Below are 23,986 nucleotides of genomic sequence, written 5' to 3'. Positions count from 1 at the left end.
AAAGCAAAAGGGTCTGTAACTGTCAGGATGCCTAAAATAAGCTGGACTTGTATGTACTCTTTCTAAATCTTCACATCGCTTTCTTGTCAAGCAGATATCATCAGCGAGATTCTCTGGCAAGGTGGATATTTCCGTTCATCTTATGCAGTAGATCTGTGTAGCATATGTCTTCTACATTTACAAATTGCTATTTGCTTATAGTCACCTACTCGGACGATTCACCTTGCTAATGTTTGATAGGGGAGGACTGGCCAATGATTCTCCAGGAATATCGTTTTCTTCCCTATATGAAAGCTTGAAAAATTACAGGAAATTCTATTAATCATGCAAAGTGAAGTACTTGGGCTATAATTAAGGCTGGCTGTTCTACATTAGTTAAACTATTTAACAGTTGTGATACACCTACTGACTTTTCACGTGGTCATGGGCTATTTTTTCCTTGAAAGAGCTGTGTTCTCTTTAGGACGGACCTTGCTCTGCCAACATCTTGGTATGGTAAGGTTCATGACGTGAAAGAAGCTCTTATTGGTATGTTATTTTCTCCTCACATGCCTCATTTTTTGCAAAAATCTGAAGATGTTTGGAGAATGATGCAAGATGCTGAAGGGTAGTATTTTGATGTTGCTACTGAATGGCATCAGAAGAAGTGACTATGGCTCTATCAAGTAGCTCCCACATGCAGCAGGAGGATCCGTATCAGACTTTGTAATGGGATCACTAGTTGTGTTGGCTTTGATTTCATACAAAATGTAGGATTAGGAAACTCAACAGTACCCTGGAGATCAGGCAGTAAGTATTTTAGAATAGCACCTAGATAAGTGTGCTTTTTTTTTAATCTAATACCTATACCTTAATTCCATGTATAAGGTGGGGATAATAATAGTACTTACCTCATAGAAGTGTTAGAGAAATCTTCATTTTTGCTTTTTCTTTGAATTCTTCACAGCATACAGTAGCACTGTTGTGGAAATGAATTGTTTACTGTAGACTTTAAATGATGTGCAGTGAATTGTGTATGTGGCTGTAGACAGAATGAAGATGGTCTCTCAAAATCATTTTTTCGCTTCCAGTACTTACCGTGTCTAACTGCATATAAATTGCTACAGTTACAGAAGATGTGTTGCTTTGCAAATGTCTGCTTGCCATATAGGATATCTGGGATTAAGTAATTGGTCAGGTCAAAAAGTTGAGGAGGTGCCTATTACTGAAATGCAACTCAATATATATTTATAGTAATTCAGAAAGTGGTAGATTTAGTTCCCACAGGTACAGCAGAATACCATGGGTACAGGTGTTACATTTCAACCTGAGCTAGTAACCAGTCGCTTCAGAATGAATTACCTCTAGTCCTCAAATGATATTAGTTATTACCATATATGTATATGTATAATTACCTGTTTAGAAAACTAGTATTTTGTATGTAGTTTAGTTAGTCATGAACTGCAGTACAGTTAGAATTTAAATGGGAATTTAAATTACAGTGCAATGAGAATTTAAATGTGAATTATGAGGATTTGTACAAATTTTCTTTTTTAGTGGCATACTTATTTTAAATAATGAAATAAGTGATTTTGATGCTGTGTAATGCCTCTGAAACAGTTTTTGCCATCCCTTCTATCAAATGTCTTGAAATGCTTCGAAAATGCTGATTACCTCAACTTCTATAAGTAAAACTAAGAATGGAAGTGTAAGAATTGTTTCTCTTTCTGTTCTCTAGATGGAAAAAAGTGTGAAGGTAGCTTTTTTCAAAAAGCTTAGGGGACAGCCTTTTGAAAGTGACTGTAAATACTGAGTTTTTTCATTTATTGTAGAATAGCACCAGACAAAAAGTATCTCAAAATAAGTACTTTGAAATGAAGGCACTGGAAAGTGCTACTTGTTCCGAAAGACAATGCTCTTATTTGCTTGCCCAAGGTAATACTGAACATTTGGGACCAAGGTAGCTGGGGAAACGCAGTCTTGTGTCTCTCTGGCTTTTGCTGTAACTCCTGACCAGTCTCTTGCAAGGTGGTAGCCCATTAAACAGCTGTGCTTTTGGAAAAAAAATGAAAATTTTGGTTTGAGAATCTAAATTATTTCCAGTGGGTATTGCAGTATACAAAATAACATTTGTTTGTCTCCGAAGTTCCCGCATACATATGCTGGTATAGTCCTCAGGAATGCTAACATTTTCTTGTTAGAAATGCTGTGTCACTGTCTTCTGATCAGATGACCAGATGTTTGTTTTTGTGGTTGGTTATTGCCTGCACAGCTCTTCATCCTCTAACAATGATTTCACTGTGTCACGTGGTTTGATGTGAAATGCATGAAATGTGTCTAGATTATGTTGAGTCAGATTTGCTAAAGAACTTTGCATTTTGTTTGGGTAGAAGAGCTTTAAGTATTGACAGAAAAACTTTTTGCCTTTCTTAATCAAATCCTCTTTCAGTTCTATTTATGGATCATTTTGCAAATAATATTACTTGAGCCTCTCTTTTTCTCCTCCTTTCCAAAGTCATTCAGATGTGCATATGTGTGAATTGCAATTCAGAAATATTGGACTCCCTTTGACTATTCCAAAACCGGTTTATTCCATTTATATTTTGGGGGAATGCCTTATTTCTTAAAATCAAGTTTTATTTTGGAGCAGTCCCAACTGGTTTAAAACCAAAGCAGCAGAATACATTTCTAGGGTCATGAATGTAACACTTTAAAAATACTGACTACTAGTAAAGGTAAATGTTTCATCAAATTACTGTGTTGTGGCAAGGAAGAATATTGAGAATAGCTGAATGTCCAAGTCTGCATCTTTCATAATCTTAATAACAGATGGCTGAAGGATAAAAATACTTTTCCTAGTGCAGTGCCATTTAAGTTTTCATGCTCTGCAGTTTCACTTCTGGAAATATATTTGGATGAGATTAGAGAGGAAGAATGCATACATCTTGAAGTGCTACATATACGCTAGTAAAAGATACTGGGATAAGCATTCAACTCGCTCAACTTACCATACATTTATTCAAGTCAGTGGAGTTGGAAGCTGAAGTTGCAGAAGCTGAAGATCAGCCCCAGGGCGTTAGTTATTTAGAGATGTTTAAGTCTGTGGATTCCCATTCTGGGTCTCATACATACAGTATAGGACAAAGTAATGACTTTCAGAGCTTTAACTAGACATTGAAATATCTTTCGGGTATGGTATTTTTTTCTTCATGCATTTGAGTTAGGTGAGTCTTTAGATAACCAAAATGTTTATACAGCAGATGTTTTGACCTTAACTCACTAAAAACACATCAATTTTGTTGCTGTTTCTTTCCTTCTGATTTATACAAATATTCACACAAATTTTTGTGTGTGTGTGTCAATTCAATCTGATGAATAAGGTACAGATCTTTCGATTATTGTGGAAATTTCTGAAACCTGAATTCTATCCACAACATGAGGCTTTTACTGCAATAGGTATTTCTGGAGAGAAGATGACAACGTATTCATAATTCCTTTTTTCTTTTTTCTGCTTTTTTCCCTTTCTTTGTTTTGGACTTAAAGGGAGTTGATTACGCAAACAGCCATATGAGGCCTTTCCTCATTTATTGTTTTTGGATTTTGCTTATGTATTTTGCTGGACTTCTCTACAGAACATTACCTATTTGAATTGGGCGGGGGGGGGAAGAATTGTCTTGGATTACGGTGGTATTTCTTAATGACAAGTTCATGCTGTGTTACAGCTGCTTCTGAAGGTTAAAAACTACAGGTCTTGCGTGGAATCCAGGCATGAAAACTTGCATGTATGTGTGTATATATACAGAACAAAAAGGTTTTGGGTTGGTTGTTTTTTTTTTTTCTATGATGAGCTGACTTCGTAAAGTATTCTAGTTTCATGTTTGCTTTAAGACTATATGTATAACAAATTCAGGACCAAATTTATAATGAGACATATATTTGCTAATGCAATATTGTTATTTGGGGGATTTAAATAGGCTAAGAAAAATAGTGATCTAAAGGATAGGAATTCTCTTAGTTTGTAGAAAGAAAAGTATCACTTTAATGTTGTTATTTTTGACATTCAACTAATTTTAGTGTTCTGCCAGAGCTCTTGATTATTTTTACGTAGTCATGAACTGCTTGCAGGTTATCAAATAGCCCAAATAATTACTCAGTGATTTAGATTTAGAATGGTATTTTCAAAGGAACTAAAGGATAACTAAACGGAAACTTGCTAAATCGTCTGCACTTCAAGAACCAGTCCTCAATCCCATCCTTTTATTCCAGTAAAACTCCACTGCAAGCCAAAGAAAACCAAGTTTTTATCTGAGTCAAGAGTTACAGATGTTGATGATTAGGTTCCAGTCATCACTAAGATCTTTAAAATAGCTTTTATTTATAAATGTTTTCCATCTTCATTTTGCTTTTCCAGTTCTCCACAAGCAGCCAAGAGAAGTGTGCCTTTGTTTGCTGGAACTTGGAAGGATTGCAGCAAGGTAGGTGAAAATATTTAAAGAATGAAGAAATATTTACATTCTTGACAGCACTGGCTATTGAGAGACTGGCTGAATCAGCACATCTCAAGCAAACTTTTATGCTCGTTAGGTTCAAGGAGAATGCTTGTCTTGATGTCACTCAAGAATATCTTGTGGGCAGTTGTTAACAAATACAATGAAATCTCTGTACCATCACCTCAATGAAGGTATTTGTTGGCTATCCTCGCATTAGGAGGGGAAAGAGTTGAGAATTTTTTTCTAAAGCTTTGAGCTGTTTCTAACAGTCAGATCTCTCTATAAACAACTGAGATTTCATTAACTCTACTGATAATAAATTGATCCTCGCATGACCTAAATCTGATCTGAGCAACACTGACTCTGATTTATTTAAATGAATTTAGCTCTGATTTTCACCAACAGAAGCAATACAAGAATTGAGTTAACAGTCTGTGTTCTGTCTCTCTCAGATGATTCTAGCCAGACTGGACCTTCAATACATTGTAGCATTATCTTTGATGTCAAGACAACAGTGACTTTTACTAGACAATCAAAATGACAGCAATTAGAATGTGATTTTTCCCTTTTTGCAGATGCAGATTTAACCAGCATAGCACGTAAGATTTGCTACAGAATGTATGAACAGCAGTGCTGCATCCCAGTCTTGCATGTAAATTGCAGTCGCATTCATCCATATGTATCAAATTGGAGTGCCTTGCTATTCAGATAGTTTCAGAAGACTTCCTTGTGGTTACAGTCAATGCGAAGGAGACCCCTGTTTATTCATAGCTTAAGAACTAGTATTTTCATGTTATAATTGCATTATGGGTATTCCTATTTTGTGAATGCAACTCACTTGGGAAGGTGCTTAACTAGAAATTTGTCTCTTGGTCAAGTTTCAGAAAAGCCCTCGCTGTCAGTGGAATCTTGCATAGGAATAGTGTTGGCCAGAAAAAGAGTTTATTTCCAGTTTGCAGAAATCTTCTTACCCGTAAAACTTGGATTCAGTCCAACATGGTAAAAAAAAAATAAATTAATTTAACTTTCCATGAATAAGAAAGTATTCTGATCTGTAGGTGCTCAATGAAATTGATTTTCAGGAGTCTTAATTTACCTGAGCAAACAAACTGTGGTTTTAAGAACCCCAGCTTGGAGACAGACCTTTTAGCAGCCAAAGACCCTATACCCAGGGCATAGCTGTCAGAAATGTCTGCCTCAGGTTGATTACTTGATAGTATCCGGCTTCCTCGGAGAATGCAGGTCAGTGGTTAGGCAGCGTTGGATTCTGCTGAAGTTGTTTGAGTTAGATTAATCCCATTTTGCAACAAGATTTGATTTCTCAACAAATCTACAAGGGCATTAAGATAGAATCTTATCCTTCATGTTTGTCTTTTGTCCTAAGCTTCCATGTCTCAGATGTTCTCTGTTCCAGGCATGAAAACAAATACTGAACGATGTTTTCATTTATTATGCATATCTATCCCTTTGCCTTTAAAATACTTTTATTTTTTATTTATAATACATGTATATTACCATATATCATTAATGTATTTTCTATATTATATTTATGTTACTCTATTTTATTTTTGTTTATAGCTTAGGGGTCAAATGACATATGTCTGTCTACTTTTTCCTGCTCTAATATCTCTTTGAGAACAAACCAAACCCCATTTATAACCTTGTAAGTTTCCAAGGTGCACAAAAACTGTTGAAGGTGAACATCTGGTTAATATAATTGAAAAGCAAATAAGTGATGCCACTTTTGCCTGAGCTGTGGTAAAATAGAACTGTATGGAAAAAGGAGAATAGATAGTTGCCTCCATAAAGCATAGGAAAGAGCACATTGAACTGACATTGTTGTTGCGCTGCTTTATATAGGAGGGAAGTCAGATGAACGCTTGCTTTGTAAAGCAAACTGGGTCTGTTGACAATCTTAGGGGTCTGCTTTCCAGAACAGAGGCTGCAGAGATCTTTGAAAAGGTGCCTGATTATGTTTTTAAAGAATGAAAAGAGTAAGAGACACTGAATAACTTCTTTTTTTTTTTCCTTTTCTGTAGCTTATTCATCATGAGAAGCCAGCTCTTAGCACACTTTGCCCAGCTAGATTACTCTTAGTCTTAGGGTCTATAACTCCTATAAATCATCCTAGGCCTGCCTTCTTAATGAAAATAGGCTTGGGGTTGAGACACAAGTGAGCAGGAATGGGGGTTGTTTGAGGAGGAGATAAAACTGAGCTCTGTTCAGCTAAACTTGAACCCATTCAGCTGATACTCTGTGGATGAGGGGAGATAGGTGATAATTTACCTATGCTTTAGCAATGCGTTTAGCATATTCTCCCATAGTGTCCTTTTAGCCAAATTAGAGAGAGATGGACTGGATGGATGGACTACACAGTGAGTGGAAAACTGCTGTGACCACTTGGCTCAAAGAGTGGCGGCTCAAAGCCCAGGTACTAATAAAAATTAAAAATTTATCAGGATTGCCTGATAAACTATCCTGGATTTCAGTTGTTTATGAAAACAAAGTTCTGAGGTAATCTGTGAAATTTCAGTAGCTAAAATGGGCCATTGTGTGCACCAGCAGATATCACGTCGGTCGAGTGAACATTTATGAGGGAAGCGTCCTACAGGATGAAACTGAGCATTGACAATACACAGGGCTATTGCAGTGGGTTGCACAGGTCCAACATTCTCCCCAAGTATTTTAAAGTGAGAGATTATACAATGGAAACAGCTAAATTATCTTTTCTGTAGAAAGAATGAAGTTCTTGGGTAACTATTAAACTCGGGGGGGGGGGGGTTAAACAAAACCCAGAGGTCTTTGGAAATTACTGTTGAGCAATTTTGAGATCTTTCTGCTATTGTATTCAACTTTTCCTTGGTAAAAATGGGAAGTGGTCTAAGAAGTCTATTGGAGATCATGTTACAGTCCAATGCTGCTTCATTTGTAGTTACAAGAAGGAAGGCTAGAAAAGAGCAGAAAAGGAAATTCTCAGCATACCTTCCAGAAGAGAATTTGTACCTCTACCCCTCCCAGAAAACATGTGGGTTTTACCATTTCAGCTTTCCAGCAACTTTGCTTCAGGTTGATACAATATGTGGAAAAAATATGAGTGTATGTTTGTTTGTTCATTGGTTTTATTTTTCAACTCATCACCGGAGGAATTCAGAATACTGGAAGTACAGGGAACTTTAAAAATCTGTCACAATGACAAAAATTGGAGATTATGAAAAGCGGTAGAAGCCAAGAAGCAGCATTGCTTAGAGTGGAAGAGTTTTATTTGATGAGTAAGGCTGCATGCAGGTGTAGGCTTAGAGCCCAGTGGGAATTTAATGATTTACAGCCTGTCGGCATCTGCAGACAGACAGGAAGTAAATGGATTGTATATAAGTGCTTGCTTCAATGTTGGCTGACTTCTCATTAGGCAGACTGCACCAGTTAAAAGCCAATACAAGCACAGATTTGGTTCTTTGTTTTCTTCATGTTAATTTACTAGGCAGCAGTGTGACTAAATTAAAAGTTATCAGAAACCCACAAAAGATTGTATATGCGCTTATGCCCTTTCTCTGTGCACTTTTAACATTATTACGGTATTTAGCTTAGATTTTTGTAATATATTTGTTACTGTTCAATATTTTAGTGTCCAGATCTTTACCTAGGTAAGTCAGCATAGTTCTGCATTTGGGCTATGGACTTTTCTACTACAGAAGAAAATATGTTTTCATTTATGCACGTAGTTTGCTATGAGAAGCCTACCTGGCATGATAACTTTTCCAAGCTGAAGTCTTTCTCTGAAAAAGGAAATCTTTCTATTTTTCTGGGTTTTGTTCAGTGTTGGCAAAGAAAAAAAAACAGAGGGGGATTATTGGTGATTAGGAAAATGGGATGGGCTTTTCGACTTCTGACATCTGTCCAAGCTCTGCTGCTTGCTGTGAGATACTGACTTAATCACTTGCCATAAAGCTTTCAAAAGCAGGCATTGTTTTAAAGAGCCTTGCTCTCCAAGTGCTGTGTTTGAGATGCTGCATGCCAAAGTTGCGTGTATTTTGTTTTAGTTGGAGCTACAAGTGTTTTGCCACTGTAAACAGAAGATCTGCTGTCAAAAATCAATTAGAAAAAGCTTTAGCCACTTCTGAAAAATATTGGCCGTGTCTCAATTTGTTTGTCTATAAATTCAGTGCAATAGTTGAGACCAGGATAACCTTTAATCCCTTTTCATCTGGATTTCTTTGAAAAATACTAACACAAAATATAAGTTGTCCTGTAATTTGAAAGGATGTTGTGTGGAGAAAAAAAAAAAAAAAAAAAAAGGCGAAAAAAGAAAGGGCAAATGCACTGAGCTTGAATCTGTCTTACATGGTATAGCATTTTTTGAGGCCTAGTGTTGTTCATAAGTTAGTCATTCACCAACATATGTTATCAGACAGAGAAGTTGAAAAAACCCTGTATTTCCTGTAAATTTGACCAACTGAGACATTACATCTAAACTAAATTTTTGTATTAATTTGGAATGATGGCATAAATGATTGACATATTTTATACATGTTTGCTAATCTATGTAGCGTTCTATTATTGCACAATAGTGCAATACAGAAAGTATGAATTCTTTCCACCGCTTTGTTTTAACGTATGTAATGCTTTATAAGGACTAGTAACTTGTTTGCATGTTTCCAAAAGGTTTGGGGTGGAGCCTCCTGGATTAATAAAGTTGGAAAAGGAGATTGAACAAGAGGAAACACTTTCAGCCCCCCTTCCATCTCCTTCACCGTCACCAACAAAGTCTCCTGGGAAAAAGAGCACAGGGAAACTGTTGGATGATGCTGTAAGTTGTGGGAGGAAGCTTCTTCCTATCTGACCCATTCTGGTATGCACTTGCAAAGCACACAGAAGCCCAAGTTTAACATCTCACTGTATTTTAAAGATTAGCAGACTGATAGAGTTAGTTTATTTTTGACCACAATTATTTATGCCTGAAGTTTGGAAAAAATGTCAGTCTGTGTAGGAGATATGCAGTTTAGTCTAGCTTTGTGCTTAGGGCCAAGTTCCCTTCTTATTACTCCGTTCTCTTTTTCTGTTCACTTCTTATTCATCAACTCCCACTTGGTGTTTTGTCTGAGAAAGGACTGAGTCAGGACTAGGAGATTTGGCCCATAATGACTTGTACAGAATGTTAACGAATGCTTCTGAGTTATCTTGGCCTAATTTTTATGCTGCTGTTCTGCATGTTTCTCACGTGGTAAAAAAAAAAAAAAAAGCATTTTTTTTCTCACTGTTAGAAAGAAAGTATCTTTCTTTGAATTTCATTAAACTCTTTGCACTATACTGTAGTGTTTGTTTCTCTGTTGCAAACCCCAGAGGGGTTCATTTGAAACAGCTGGAATCAGATTAAAAGGACGCATTCTGAGACCATGAAGAGGTTAAACTTGAAAAGTACAAATATATTCTATAAAAAGAAGCAGTTACTATAGTAACTGCTGTATTACAAGGTAGATGTGCCACCTGGGAGTTACAAAGCACTTCTTGAAAAATCCATGTGCCACTTTTTTGTTACAAAGAGCAGATGGAATATAATATTTGTTCATTTTATTGAAATACTTTGTACTATTTGGTGCAAATAATTACATTTAACATTTTTTACGTTTTGTATTTCTTCCTTAACTTTGCAAAAGCACTCACTTAAGTTTCAACAGAATTGAGAAAGAACAGTTGTGTATAGAAGGAGGGTGGTGACTGCGTATCTTGTAGGAACAGAACAGAAAGTATGAAGGTTGTCTCCAACCACCTCCTTTAATTTAGAAAGCAGTAGGGATAGAAACAGAATGGAATTCATCCAGCTAGATTCCTGACCCGCACTGCCCCAGACACTCACACCATAAAATAGCAGCAGTGCTCATATAGTCCAGACACAAAATAAAATAGGATATGATTCTTCCCTCTGCTTCCTTATTTGATTTCCAAATTCCACTCAATAATAATTCTGTGTCCTTTGGGATAGTAGGGTAATGGAAGCCTCAACAGCAGGATCAGCAGTGAAGGTCTCATTATCCTCTGCTTTGCACCAGTATAAATCTGTTGGCTTTCATTCTCCGCACGCCAAAGATGGCTCTATTTTGCTTACACAGTTCAAAACAACCTTGAACCCGTTAGGTCTGGCTACTCTGGGTTTTTGCTTGATTAGATGAACCCCGGTAGGTGCAGCTATTAAGGCATAGTTCACGCTATCCATTTGTCAGCTTCGAATTTCAAGAGTGTCTCCAGAGGTGATGAATGCCATAGGATATTATGTCAGAAATCACTGATTATCGGGCAGCATTCAGAGTGCCATTGCCAAATAGTCCTCTAAGCACAATTCCAGTCTTGGTACCACATTGCAAGAGATACAGGAATGCACTTTTTGCATCCTCAGCAACCTGAACTTGGATTTAAGTTGTCAATCACTGACTTCATATAAGTTACTCCTATCATACACTGACTATCCAGAAATGGAGGCTAATGCTCACCCATGTTGATAAAAATCACTGGAATAATTAATCTTAAAATAATACAGTGATTGTACGTTCAAACTGAGGACAGCTCATCTGATACCCAAGAAAAACTTTGTGTGTGTAAAATACATGTAGATTTCCTCTGCCAAGTGTTATTTTAAAATGAAATTTTTCACAAAGATATCATGCCCTGATTAAAAAAAAAAAAAAAAAAAGCTAAGCTAAGAATAATTATGCAAAAAATATTCCACAAAGTAATAAAGTTACTCAGGTAACAACATTGAACAATTTCAGAAATAATTGGAAAGCCTTTAAATAGGTCAACAGGGCTACTTTCAAAAGCATTTTTGCTCCCTACTCTAATGTAGAAAAAATAATTCATTAACTTTTAATTTCCTTCTGGTTTACTTAACATACCATAACTTTATTCTAAAAGCACATCTGAAAAGCATTTGTTGTACTTCAGAAGCCTTTCCTGTTCATTTATTCAAGATAACCGCAACACCTATGAAAGTGCCATAGCTTTGCCCTGATTTTTTTTTTTTCTGAAATAGTTTAAGACTTTTAATTTGTTAGCTATTCTAAAAATATCCTTTCCCAGACCTCAGACCTTTTTTACAGGCCTTGGTTTACTAACTGTATTTGAAAAGGTCTTTGGAATATTATTTGAAGTGGACAAAACCTCTAGGAAGTTCCCCTGGCATCTTATATTGTTTGACACTGACATACTATGTCAGCATTCATCCAAGAAAACTGCAGTATATGAAAATGCTGCACTTGTTATTGCTGTTCCTATGCAGCAGTGTGATTTGAATGTCAAATAAGAGTTTCTCAACCAGATTTGCTCTTTTGGCGTTGTTACTTTCAGATCACTGAAGAGTACAAAATAAACTTTTACTAAGCATTAATGCCTTTGGTAGCACATGCAAGGCCAAGTTTTCACAAGAGGCTGAAGTCAAGCTGATGCAGCTGATAAAAAGCAGGAAAGTAGTTTTCATCTGTATTTTCTCAGCCCTTGTTGTTGGCAATGATAGAGTAGAGTACTCTTGAGGCCACTTTCAATTACTGTTGATTGCACTAATGCCCTCGGTTGGAGATCATCAAAGGGTAGTTAGCAATACTGGGAAGCACCTTGGCATGGATTTGCGATTATGTCACAGTATTCTCTGTACACTTTTATTAAGACGTTAGTGCACTGTTTGAAAGTGTCAAGTGAAGGTATTGGGCAGGGCCTTTCACTGATAAGCAAGATGCTTCTGTGTTTATTATATTTGTTTAGAAGGGAAAATACATCATTATGACATCTTCATTTTGCCCGTCAGTTATATTTGCACTTTGACAGTTGCGCTGATTCACCATAAAATACTGAGAACACATCTACCAAAGTCTGATGCTGAACTCAAATTAACAAACTGTTTCACTTCAGTTAAACAGTGCAAATTTTATGCTGAACTGCATGACACTTGTCTCTATTGTTACCTCATCACAGCTGTAAAACCGTTCTTGATATTGGAAGCACCATAGTCTGGGACTACAGAAATATTAAGAAAATTAAGAAAAACTAAGAAAATATCATCAATGAAGATTAGGTTAGGGATATCGTGTTATGGCAAATGTCGCCTTGAATGTTTTGCTACACATGCCATTTTAAACAGTTTCTATTAATAACTTCCGTGTTTTTCAGGTTAAACACATTTCTGAAGATCCTCCTTGTAAATGCCCTAATAAGTTCTGTGTGGAGCGTCTTTCACAAGGAAGATACAGAGTTGGAGAGAAGATCCTCTTTATTAGGGTAAAGATTTTGGTTTTTATTTTGTAGTGAATTGTTAGTATCTGCTACCTTCCACTTTGCAAATGATGTCACTGATTAACAGGAGAAAATATTTTCTTATTAACCAGCACTGACTCATTTTTGTGACGTTGTCAGGGAATAAATAAACTACAGTGGGTTAACTGACCCAAGGAATTGTTAGTGTGTGGTAGATCCTTCTAAATTTGGGTCATTGAATTTTCTCTGTCTTTGATCAATGGCAACCAAAAGTCTTCACAAATGGAGATGCTGACTTCCTCTCAGTTTGGTTTGAAAGAACATCCACTGCATTAAAGCAGCCTCTCTCCCATTTTCTTTTGACTGATACTATTTGATGGGTCAGGAAACAGATGAAAGACCTCATGGTCGTTGAATTGCCAAGTCATGACTAAGACATATTGCTTAAGTAGGGTGAGTAAAGCATTAATGTACATAGTACTTCATTTGATTAACAGATATTTCCAAACCTGGTGTTCTATTTCAGACTTTGTATGTAGTATATTAACTTCCATAGCACAAAGTTAATTGTTAATATAAATATTTGCTGGCATTAGTATCTGGCTGAATTTAGCACCAATATACTATCCAAACTTAATTTTGATCCTCTTAATCTTCTCTATATGTGCTTATGGTAATAATAATGAAAATACACTAATTGTGTTATTCTGTAGTAGTAGGTTAAGAATCTGATTCACGCTATGCTTCTTTCCATTTTCCATTTTCCTCTCCACATGTATTATCCTTGAGTAATGACTTGACAAAATGATAGCTCTTGCTGTCAAATAACTGTTATCCATATTTTGCTAAAGGCACACAACAGTGACCTGATGGAAGCGAGGATTTAGCACTTGCGAGAGCAAAAGAAGTCAGAGGGACTTTTTCCCATCTGTAGAAATCAAGTTCCTAGTTCAACAAAACACCAGAGTGCTTGTTCTGTCATAAACTTATGCTTAACTTACAATGAAGTCAAATTTAGATAAGGATTTAGGTTTTCTCATGTGTATAAAGTTGAGAACATGTTTAAGTACTGTGCTGAATAGGGATTGAGAACTCCCAATTAACTCAGTAATAGTTCAGAAGGAAGAAATAATACAGGATTTGTCACAGGTAGTTTGAGGATTAATAGCTTTTTCTGTTTTGTAGCCAGTGAGACTTTTTTTTTTAATTCTGCAGTGTTTTTAGGTACTAGTTTTGTTACTAGCTTCAAACAGCTTCGAAGAAGGTAATGATCAATAACCAAAGATTCCAGTAATCTGGCAGAGTTTAACACTTAGGTTTTCTTCCTTCTGATTTTAATTTCAAATAACAATATCAAAGTATTTTTAATCTTCTAGTTTTGAGAAACTTAAGGTTTTCTGCCAGAATGGTGAGTGTCAAATTCCCTTTTGCTGGCTTCTTTATTGTGCAATCTAGTCCAAGTCAGATTTCATTCCAAGTTTGCAAACAAAACACCCTTTTCATATCACGCTACCGCATTCCAAGTTGAATTGTGCCAAAAAATAACAGTAATATAGATTAGACATTAAACTGCAGTATTAGAGATCATTCCTACAAAACTGATATCAATGGAAACTTGCCATGAACTTCAGTGGGAGCAAGTCCATATTCCTAGACTTTAAAAGTCAGTTGTCTTTCGGTTTTGGTTGGTTTGAACCTCATTTTGGAACGTTCACTGGATCGCAGTAAGTTTTTACTCTTCATTCTATGTTCTACATTCTTCATGTGTACATAAGTAGATTTATTAGCCTTCCTTTGGAATCCTTTGGACACTTGTGAGAAAACACATTTGAGATGTGTAGCTGACTTAGAATTTGGTTGGTATTTGGCACCCTGTTTGATGCTGCTGAGGTAGTTCCTCCTACGTTCTTTACACAGCGTGACACAGCCAGATACATGCCATTTGTTTATAACCCAGTGTGTTCCAGTCAAGATCAAAAGTTTCATTGTTTTAAGTTGGCTGTTACTGTCTCTGTTAGCTTTCTCTAGGAACGTATATAGGACTTAAAACCTATATAGTTTCAGTGATGCTGCAAGCATGCCATGTGATAAAACATTGCAAGAGCTAAGTTGAAAGTGGAGTTAACACCTATTAATTGAGGGTTAAATTTTTTTTTTCCCCCAGAAATTATTTAATAATCTATATCCATAACAAATTTGTTTTATTCTGGTTCTACGAGTTCTGTTTAAAAAAGAAGAAATAGTGTCCAAGTCCCTCTTGTTGTTAATTTATATCTGGATATGAAACAAGTGGAAAAAAGAACAGCAAAGAAAAAATAAAACCTGGCAGAACATAGAATTCATGCAAAAATCACACAAAAAATTACATGTGTCAATCTAAAATAATTTTAAGGAAAAAAACCCCTTTGGAATATGTGGCAAAATGCAGCGGGGGCAGTCCTTCAAAATTTCTCTTGTGTGGTAGTAACTTCTTAAGGTTATGGTCCCATTAAAATTACTTGAATAAAGATACTTCATTTTTTTTAACATGGAAAAATGTTTAAATTTGAGATGAAAATAAACCATGGAAATCCATAAAGCAATGGAAACGATGAAAATCCATGAAAACATTAAGACGCTTAATTCTGATGATAAAAATGCATGTCACAAAAGTAGTTCTTTATGCATGAAGTAGTTCCATAATGCCTAAACTGAACATGATTACCATAATGCTGTGGTGGGTTAGATGCTAAAAATTTATTTTCAATAAAAATTTACCTGCTCATGATTTCTTTTTCCTTCCTGCCATATAGGAATGAAAGAGTTTAAATTCCACTTACACAAAAAGGATGAAGACATGTTTTACAATCATGGATTTTATTAATAACTTGAAGTAAATGAAATGACTAGCTTATTTAAAACTGAAACATTGGTTTAGAATTAGTGGGACCTCTATAAGTGTGCTATATAGAATCAATTATTTTCCTATTCACTCTTAGATCCTACCATTATGTCATGAGTGCTTTAGGGAACAAGCCTTAATCTTTCAAAATAGAACTGAATTAATAAGCCTACTTTTAAAAATAAAGAATAACAAGTCATGAAAACCTACCTTGCACAAATGCATGTTTTATAACTTGGAAAAAAGAGTCACAGAGCTTGAAGTGCATGCTGCTTGCAGAAGGCAGTAAAGGAGTTATTTAGATTAATAGAGGTTTTTATAGTAAGAAATGACAGTCAGGCCTTAAAAAAAAGTAATTTTTTATAACAATTTCAGGGGCAAATATTCTTATTTCAAGTTATCTTGAAATCTGTTTTCTTCTTTGTTCTGCCATTGATCTGTTGAGTGACATTAGGCAGACCCCTGCCTTCCCCCATCTTAAGTTACAGCTTGTTTGTTCTTATAGTTGCACTTTCTCTCCCGCGTCTCCCTTTTTTTCTTCTTTTTTTTTTTTTTTTTTTTTCCCCTTTCTTCCTTGAGCCTTTCTTACTTAGGCCTAGCAGCCTTCCTGGAGCCAGAAGAACGTGGACATCTCTGTTTGCGTTGTACTTGGTGATGCTGTGTTTATGCTGAACACAAGAGCAGCTATGGTTCCACTATCTGGTTCTGTGAAGACTTGACATCTCTAGTTAAATGGTTGACAGACTTTCACTGAGGGTTAGCCAAACCCATAAAGTACTAGAAATTATTATTATTTTTTTCCCTTTTGATTTAATTTCCTATATTTTTTTCCTTGACATGCTTCTTTTGTGTGGCCATTCAAGTTAATTTAGTGTCTAGAACTTGTGTGTGTTGGGGATAGCTTGGAATGCATATTGTGAGCAAAAATGCTTTGAAAGGATTCATTGTAAACTTCTTTACAAAAAAGCTGTGTAAGTCAAATTCTTAGCTGCTAATTTAATGGAAAAGTGATAGAGTTACTCCTTTTTACTTTCACGCAAATAGTGTTCTCGTTAGTCTTGGTTGAAAATGTTTTGACAGAATGTATCTCTGATGCAATATTCTGATTCAGCGGAACTGACAGGCTACGCAATAGCTCAGCAGTTTTTCTCACTAGCTTAGACCTGTTTGCCTTAGTGACCTCCTTTTGTGGACGATTAAATATTGTGTCGTCTTTAATTCCCAGTATCTTCCTCTATGCGGTATTGCACAAGGAGAACTCAACTTGGATGTTTGCAAAATCTTTATGAAATCATATTGTGCTGTTTCTACGATGTAATGCATCTTCAAGAAGTGTCACATTCTAGTTCTTGAAATGACTAATACACCTGCAGTAATTTCCTGCCGAGGTATTTACAATTTAGGCTCCTAGAGGTGAAGTTAGAACAATATTAGGTTCCCTGTGTTCAGTGGAAAGAGAAATCTCCCTTGGGAGGTAGCTCAGAACGGGAGGCCAGGGGAGGGTATTCTGAAGCTATATATGTAAAAACACTACCCAAAAATTCAGCCGACTTCCTCAGCGATGTGATTCAGGTTTAAGAAGCTTTGGTGTGCTCTTAATGCAGCCAGCGCCTGCGAGAGCTGAAGACTGCAAAGCGAGACCTCCCTGGGTGCCGCAGTTTCCTTTCTGGCAGGAATGTGCCAGGGTAAAATCACCCCGCACCCCAGTATCAGCAGTGTTTTCTGTGTGGTTACTAATTATACAAAAAATTTCTCAGTACTTTAAAGGTAAATAAAGGTGAGTAACAAAGCTAGATAAATCTCATTATTTCAGGCTTTTCCCCCCGCCCCCAGGAAGCTGAGAATACAGAATACAGAATATACAAATTATATAAGTACCCTCCTGATCCCCCTCCCTTTTTTTTTTTTCTGCTTCTCTGACTCCTTTCATATGCAAGATACTCGATCAGCATCTTCATCTCTAAAAGCACAGATAGTGCACCATTACTCTACAGACAAGAATTTGCAAATTGAAAAAGCCTTTATAGTTTATTGTTGAGAACCACAGGTTGGGTCCCATAAGTTTATACTGAAAATGTTATAAGGGAAAAGTATTTCCTTTTTGTTTAGGTTTTTTTTGTTGAGATTCTGTTTAATAGATTAATCATTTTGTAACAATCCACTTAACACTTACTAGACATTAATACATTTTACATTAACGATGAGACAGCAGTTGATGCTCGCAGTTTGGAACTAGTAACCTTGGTGCATTAGAACTGGAGATGCAGCTATTTGTAGTGTTGCTCTTTAAGAAGGATGGCACTGAGCTTTACATTTTCTTATTTAAACCTCTTCCTCGATGAGGTGAAAATGTCTTGTATGACAGTAATGTGCGTATATTTAACACAGTGAAGGTAAGCACATCTATCTTTTACAGCATGATGCTCCAATATTTTATGGGGGGGAATTAATATTCTTCACTGTAGCTTTAAATAACTAGTATAGAATGCTAATTAAGAAGAAAAAACCCACCTGATTCTTTGTTGTGATATACTGTGTGTACAGTATACTTTTACACTGTAAGCATAACTCATGGTACCATCTAGAGAAATGACAATGAATGAGGTTTATGTAGTGGCATCAGTAAACCAAAGTTTCTGCACTGTTCATCGGAGATTCTCATTGAACATTTAGGATTCAGGCATAGAAGTATATTGAATATCTATTGCAGTATTCTTTAGCTTTAGGGTAGTATTCTTAAAGAACTCACAGCTTACATGGGAATTTCCAACTGGCCTTTATATCTTGACTCAGGAATGATGGTTCTACATAGAACTGAACTGGCCATGATTTAACAGAAGTGGTATGTGGGCTTTTAAAATATTTAATACCATGTGGTTTGGCCTTTCCATTCCTGAAATAACAGGAAAAAGTTAAAGCGTGTTTTAAAACAAGTGTTTTCTTTGTCATTCTCTTATCAGCGTGAAAGCAATGGGTTTTCCTCCTGTTGCATCCAGTTACACTTTGTATGCATTCCCGTTGTTCGGTAAAAACTGTTTATATCTACTGTATTTTATTTTGAAGCTCCATTGCACCTCTGTGGCAACATGCAAGATGCACATAAAGTACTTTTTACCGTAAATAAAGGCAGCAGGTTTTTATCCTGTGTGTTTACTGATGAGTTTGTCCTTTGTGCTGCCTTCTAATTCTGACCAGTAGAAAAGTAGTCAATGCTCTATTTCCAAATCCTCTTTATCATGTTGAAATACAGAAGATTGTATTTTAATGAGAGAATTCATGATTTGCATACCAATGAATTTATCAACCAGTCTGTTCCACTAGGATGTCTTTTTTTTCTAGCAGAAGTTGTGAGATGCCCACCCTTCCTAAAAAGACAGGGGGGAGTTGAGTTTTTATTTTTGTGTTTGTTCTCTTAAAAAAATGCATCTTGTTTATTTTACAATCCGAGGGCTGCATTCATCTTGCCTAGGTTTGATGCCTACAGGGTTCTTTCAGTAGAGAGGAGCAAGCAATTCCTCTCTATTTCTATTATGTTGATTAACTGGATTGTTAATCACCTTAAAGAACTACATGGCATTTTATATTACTTATCTCTTAGATTAAAAATTGTAAAAGTAAACTGTCAATTTGAGATAGTCTTTGTTCTAAATTATGGGGAACTTTTTTTTTTACATTGATTTCTTAAGATTTTATCTTGAGACGTTATGTTCCAACTTTAAAAGAAAAAAAACAAAACAAAACTTCAGCTGCATCTGTGTGAGTCAATAGGAATTGATTCCTCTTTCAAAAAAACAAAAAAGTATTTATCAAGAATAAACTCTTATGGTAGGGAATGGATAAAACAGTGACACATTTATCCATAACAGTTATGCCCTTGAATGATTTATTAATCTCTCTAGGAGGCAAAGACTATGAAATAGTCATGATAAATTCAGTGTATGCATCTTATATATGCAATAGCATAGAAATAAGACTTCTAGGCTATATTGAACAATGCTTTTAAATGCAGATTTTTAGATTTTATGTAACTACAATGTAATAAAATTTTCCTTTGAAATGTAATTTGCTGTTAATAATTTCGCACAGTATTAATAGTTATTTTTACTTCATATTTTAAATTTCATTTGCTAATTTAAATTCATCATTCAAAAAAACGGTTGGCAAATATTCTTGCTTACAGTAAGAGAAGATGAAGGGAAGAGGTTTTAAGGTTACGTGCACTCAAATTTGATTGTATATTTTGTTCTCATATAATGATAACTTGCCTGTTCAAGTTGTTTGTGCTGAACACATGTAAAATTTAGTTTATGATGAAAATACATGAGCAGGTTAAAATACAGGTTTTACTAGTTCTCCATGGGTAACTGTCAGACCCCAGACTAGACTGTATCAGTTACTGTCTCTGCTTCTTGAACGTGTGACCTCTTTGTGTGTCACAAATGGAAACAGCTGCAGCAAATGACTACTCCAGTTGACATGGGACCAGAATTATGGTTCCGGGGCTCCTCCAACAATAGAAATGGCAAATGCTCAACCAAGGTCAACATTTGAGCCTGACTTTATTTTCCGTGGTTTTGTTTAATTTCTTCTAGGCATTAGAAGTAGCATTTTTTGAGTCCAAGTCCACTTATATGCTTTGTGCATCAAATAATGAATTTTCACAGAAGTTATTTTCGACGTAGTTATACTCCTTTAGCAATGGAACATTAAAAAGGCTATAATTACCACTTGTTTTGCCCTGACAAAAAGTTATTAATTATCACATGAAAGCTACAGAGTAAGTGCCAAGTTAGAGACAGATGTAAGTTGGTGGACAAACACTGAAGTCAGTAGTAGCCCACAAAAGCCAAGGGGTAAAACTTCTAGCTTCTCCAAATGTGGAATTTGGAGTTAAAACTGGATATGATGTTCTGTTAAAATATGTGCCCAATGCCATTATTTATCCTTTTCTGAAAACAACATTGTGTTCTTTACATCAGTCCAGAAGTGATTTCTTGTGATTGTCTTGTAGTAGTGAACTATTTCATTGAGAGGTAGCTATACGTGAAAACAAATTTTCCCACATACGTTGACTTTAAAAATGGTGAATGCATAAATTTCTAAAACTTTCTTTAAACCATTTTTTTTTTAACATCAGCTTGTTTTGCAAATCTCATTGGGACCTAATATGCGTAAAACTGATGTAACTTTTAAAATAACATTACGCATTTTCTAATGGAAGTTTAGGAGCGTCTCTTCCGCTCTTTTTTTGTCATTGATTTTTGAAACTCAGAGCAAAATGAGAAGAATGTGTTGCTGTAAGGAAGTAATAAATACAGCAAAAAATTTTCTTTGGCAAAGATGAGTAAACTCTGGAGATCCCAGACTCAACTATTTATCTGAAGGGTATTTTCCAAAAAAACAGCAACTATTAAACTGAAGACCAGATACAGATTGTTCCTCAAGTCATAAATCAGCATCAGTTGATTCAGATTGCTTTGTGGTGTGCTATCATGCCTTGTTTTCAACTTGCCAGAAACGGATTTGTCTTAAGGTTTAAAAAACAACCCAAAACCACCCCGCCCCCACCATTACCAGATCATTAAAATTGTATTATTTTATTAATTTAGCATTTCAATCATGGCAATAGATGCCAAAATGCTTTAGTTGTTATAAACACTCTCTTTAGATAAATACATGCTGAAACCAGAACTGATGAGATCATTTAAGATTTTGCAGTCAAAAATATGCCTTTTGTCTACCCAACTCCATGCAATCCTATTTGCGCTTTTTAAAAGTCAAGAGAGACCCAGAACCATTGCCCTAAACATGCCATATGCTGTTAGTTATTCGGTTGTGAGTGCTTTTGTAAGCAAGGCTGAAATAACATTAAGTAATTTTTTTAATTTGCATTAAGATCTTCTTTCAAACTCTATCACAATATAGCATAGGGAAAAGGAGCTGCTTCCTCTGCCTAAAGCCTTCGACAGTCTGTTTTTTCTCATATCATCTTAAACGTGTGTCTTAACTTCACATGAACATTATTTAAGAATAATTGTTTATTCATAGGGAGATGTGTTTATAACTATTTGGCAAATGCATAGCCATAATAAATTTCTGTCTCATTTGAAGGAAGGTTTAACAATCTCAAAGAATTTCAAACTATAAAGGAAGTGGGTTTGTGTCTTAGTCTCAAAGTTTTACACCTGTTAGACTACCTGTGCTTCAGGTAAAGGAACTGGTTTCTACCTCATCTGTGTTTTGCCCCAGCAGCCCCCAATCTGAAACCTTTCCTTTCCCTGAATTTTTGAATTTTCTTTTTTCCTTTGAATGAGACAAAGGTATAATATTTGATCTCTACACATCTGAATTTCAGCCTTGATCCCAGACACAATTTGGAATCTTTCCATTAGAGCAACGATGTATTTAAATAAGCATGCTTGCTGCAAATGGTTCTGGTGTGGCAGGGAGGCCCAAAAACATGAGATGTGGCCAGGGCCTTTCGGCTCAGCAACCGACAGCTTCCCGGTCCCCTTCTACTAGTGTTATTTTACGTGAAGCGTATTAATAGATCACTTAAAGATGACCCAGCTAAGTCACAAAATGAGAGTGTCTGTTAGAATTTTTTTTTTTTTTTTTAACTGATACAGATATTTTTAACACTTTGATACCATTTTGCTCTAACACATTGCTTTCCATGGAAGACATTTCAGCTCAACTTAACTGATACGGTATACGGTATCACTTCAGGTTCCAAAACCTCTCCTTGTTTCTTTCAAGGGAACACATTCAAAAAAATTTAAGTTGTAGTAGTTATTCTTCTTGCAGCTCAGGTTTCTCTTTCGGTATTGGACCTGAGCAACATTTTGCCATTAGTTTGCCTGTTAGCCAACCAGTTAAACTAATATAGCTCACTCTAGTTTCAAACACTGTTGTTGATCATAATATTTGAATATTGTTTTGCAAAGTAAACTGAATTCTTTTAACTATGTGATGGGATTTTAAAATTTCTAACCTAAAAAGTTTCCCAGGCAAAAATTTCCTAAGTTTATCTTGCTGCCACTTCTTTTTATTATCTGATCATCGGGACAATGATCTGTATTGTTTCATTTCTTCATCTGTCTTCACTGTATTGGACAAGATTTTTTTTTTTTCTTTTTTTAAACACCAAACAAAAGAAGCCAGTATTTCTGTGGAACCTGACTGACTTGCTGAGGACCTGATTCATAATGCTTCTAACTGTATTACTCTTTTTAGACAGTCTTCCAAAACTAGTGATGTTTTCATATTCTGTTTCCTGGCTTTGGTTTGGGTCCCATTCTCCATGTATTTAAACCTTGTTTTAAATCCCAGGAAGGAGTATCTTAGTGAAACAGTCATGAAGAGTAGTGCTTGGATGAAGCTGACCCTTTGTAAGGTTGCACATACAACTGAAAGGAATCACTTGGTTCCCTGCATACTCAAAAGTAAGGTGGAGAATAAGCTGGCCAGAGTCCACAACAAAGTCTTTCACAATTACTTTTATTGCTGTTTCCTTGTCATTTTAGGTTAGTAAGCGCTTTCCAACACATTAAGATGGATGTTGCTGAGATCCCACAGTGTTATGATGTAAGGACCAGCAGGCAGTTAAACTGAAATTAGAAGAAAGGAATAACACATTTACAAGTTTTACAACTTCAGCATAGATCAGTAAAATTCAATATCGAAAGCATGGAAAAAGTGAGTCTACAAAAGATTCTTACATGGGGGAGAAAGTAAAATCCAGCATAAATCCATCAGGATTATCAGTATTCCTGGTCTGATACTCTGCTAGCTGGCTGGGATTTATCAAAGAAGTAGGGAAGGTCGTATACAACGGGAATGTTTTAGTTAGGCAGATGTAAACATAAAGTGAACAAAAGCAACTCCCATTTTCCCTTTTTGTTAGTATCAAATTTTCAAATTGTTTTGTTTAGCTTTTTAACATAGTTCTTTTTCTGTCCTTGGAAAAATTTTCAACGTGGAAACCAAAACAGATATTCACTAAACTTGTTGCAAAACTCTTATTATGTCAGTGGATTTTCTAACCAAACATTGGTAAGACCATCTTTAATTGCCTAATCTAATTTTGCTGTACATGGGAAAGCATAGCAAAAATTAAAAAGTGCAACACGTTGACTTTGGGCTGCCTGTGTTCCTGGCTGGTACAGCAGTCTGTTAAATGCCAACAGGTTGTAATTTCCGCTTGTAAATAAGGTCAGTTTCTTGCTTTTGGCATGATTAGAACGGTGTCCATTTTTCTGTGTTCCATCAAATATATTTCCAGGCTGTTCCTTGTTCAAAGGCACAAAAAATGTAGTGAAAGCCAATGGGATCTGCGAGTGGGAAGTAAAATTAATGCCTAAAAGTAAACTCCAAGCCAGTTTACAGCTTGAGCTATAAA

General features: G+C 35.8%; 1 protein-coding gene across 4 annotated transcripts in view; it reads left to right on the top strand.

The window, feature by feature from the left end:
- Positions 1 to 23,986, top strand: part of GAS2 (growth arrest specific 2) — a 97,167-nt gene that overhangs the window by 44,484 nt on the left and 28,697 nt on the right. For all 4 annotated transcript variants that reach the window (XM_069804066.1, XM_069804067.1, XM_069804068.1 and 1 more), the window contains exons 5-7: positions 4,391 to 4,454; positions 9,129 to 9,273; positions 12,621 to 12,728. In XM_069804066.1, the coding sequence (XP_069660167.1) occupies positions 4,391 to 4,454; positions 9,129 to 9,273; positions 12,621 to 12,728 (317 nt within the window). The remainder of the gene's footprint in view (positions 1 to 4,390; positions 4,455 to 9,128; positions 9,274 to 12,620; positions 12,729 to 23,986) is intronic.

Source organism: Haliaeetus albicilla, chromosome 16, assembly GCF_947461875.1.
Source record: "Haliaeetus albicilla chromosome 16, bHalAlb1.1, whole genome shotgun sequence".
Lineage (NCBI taxonomy): Eukaryota > Metazoa > Chordata > Aves > Accipitriformes > Accipitridae > Haliaeetus > Haliaeetus albicilla.
Note: the sequence above shows the minus strand (reverse complement) of the source record. Positions and strands in the feature narration are given on the sequence as shown.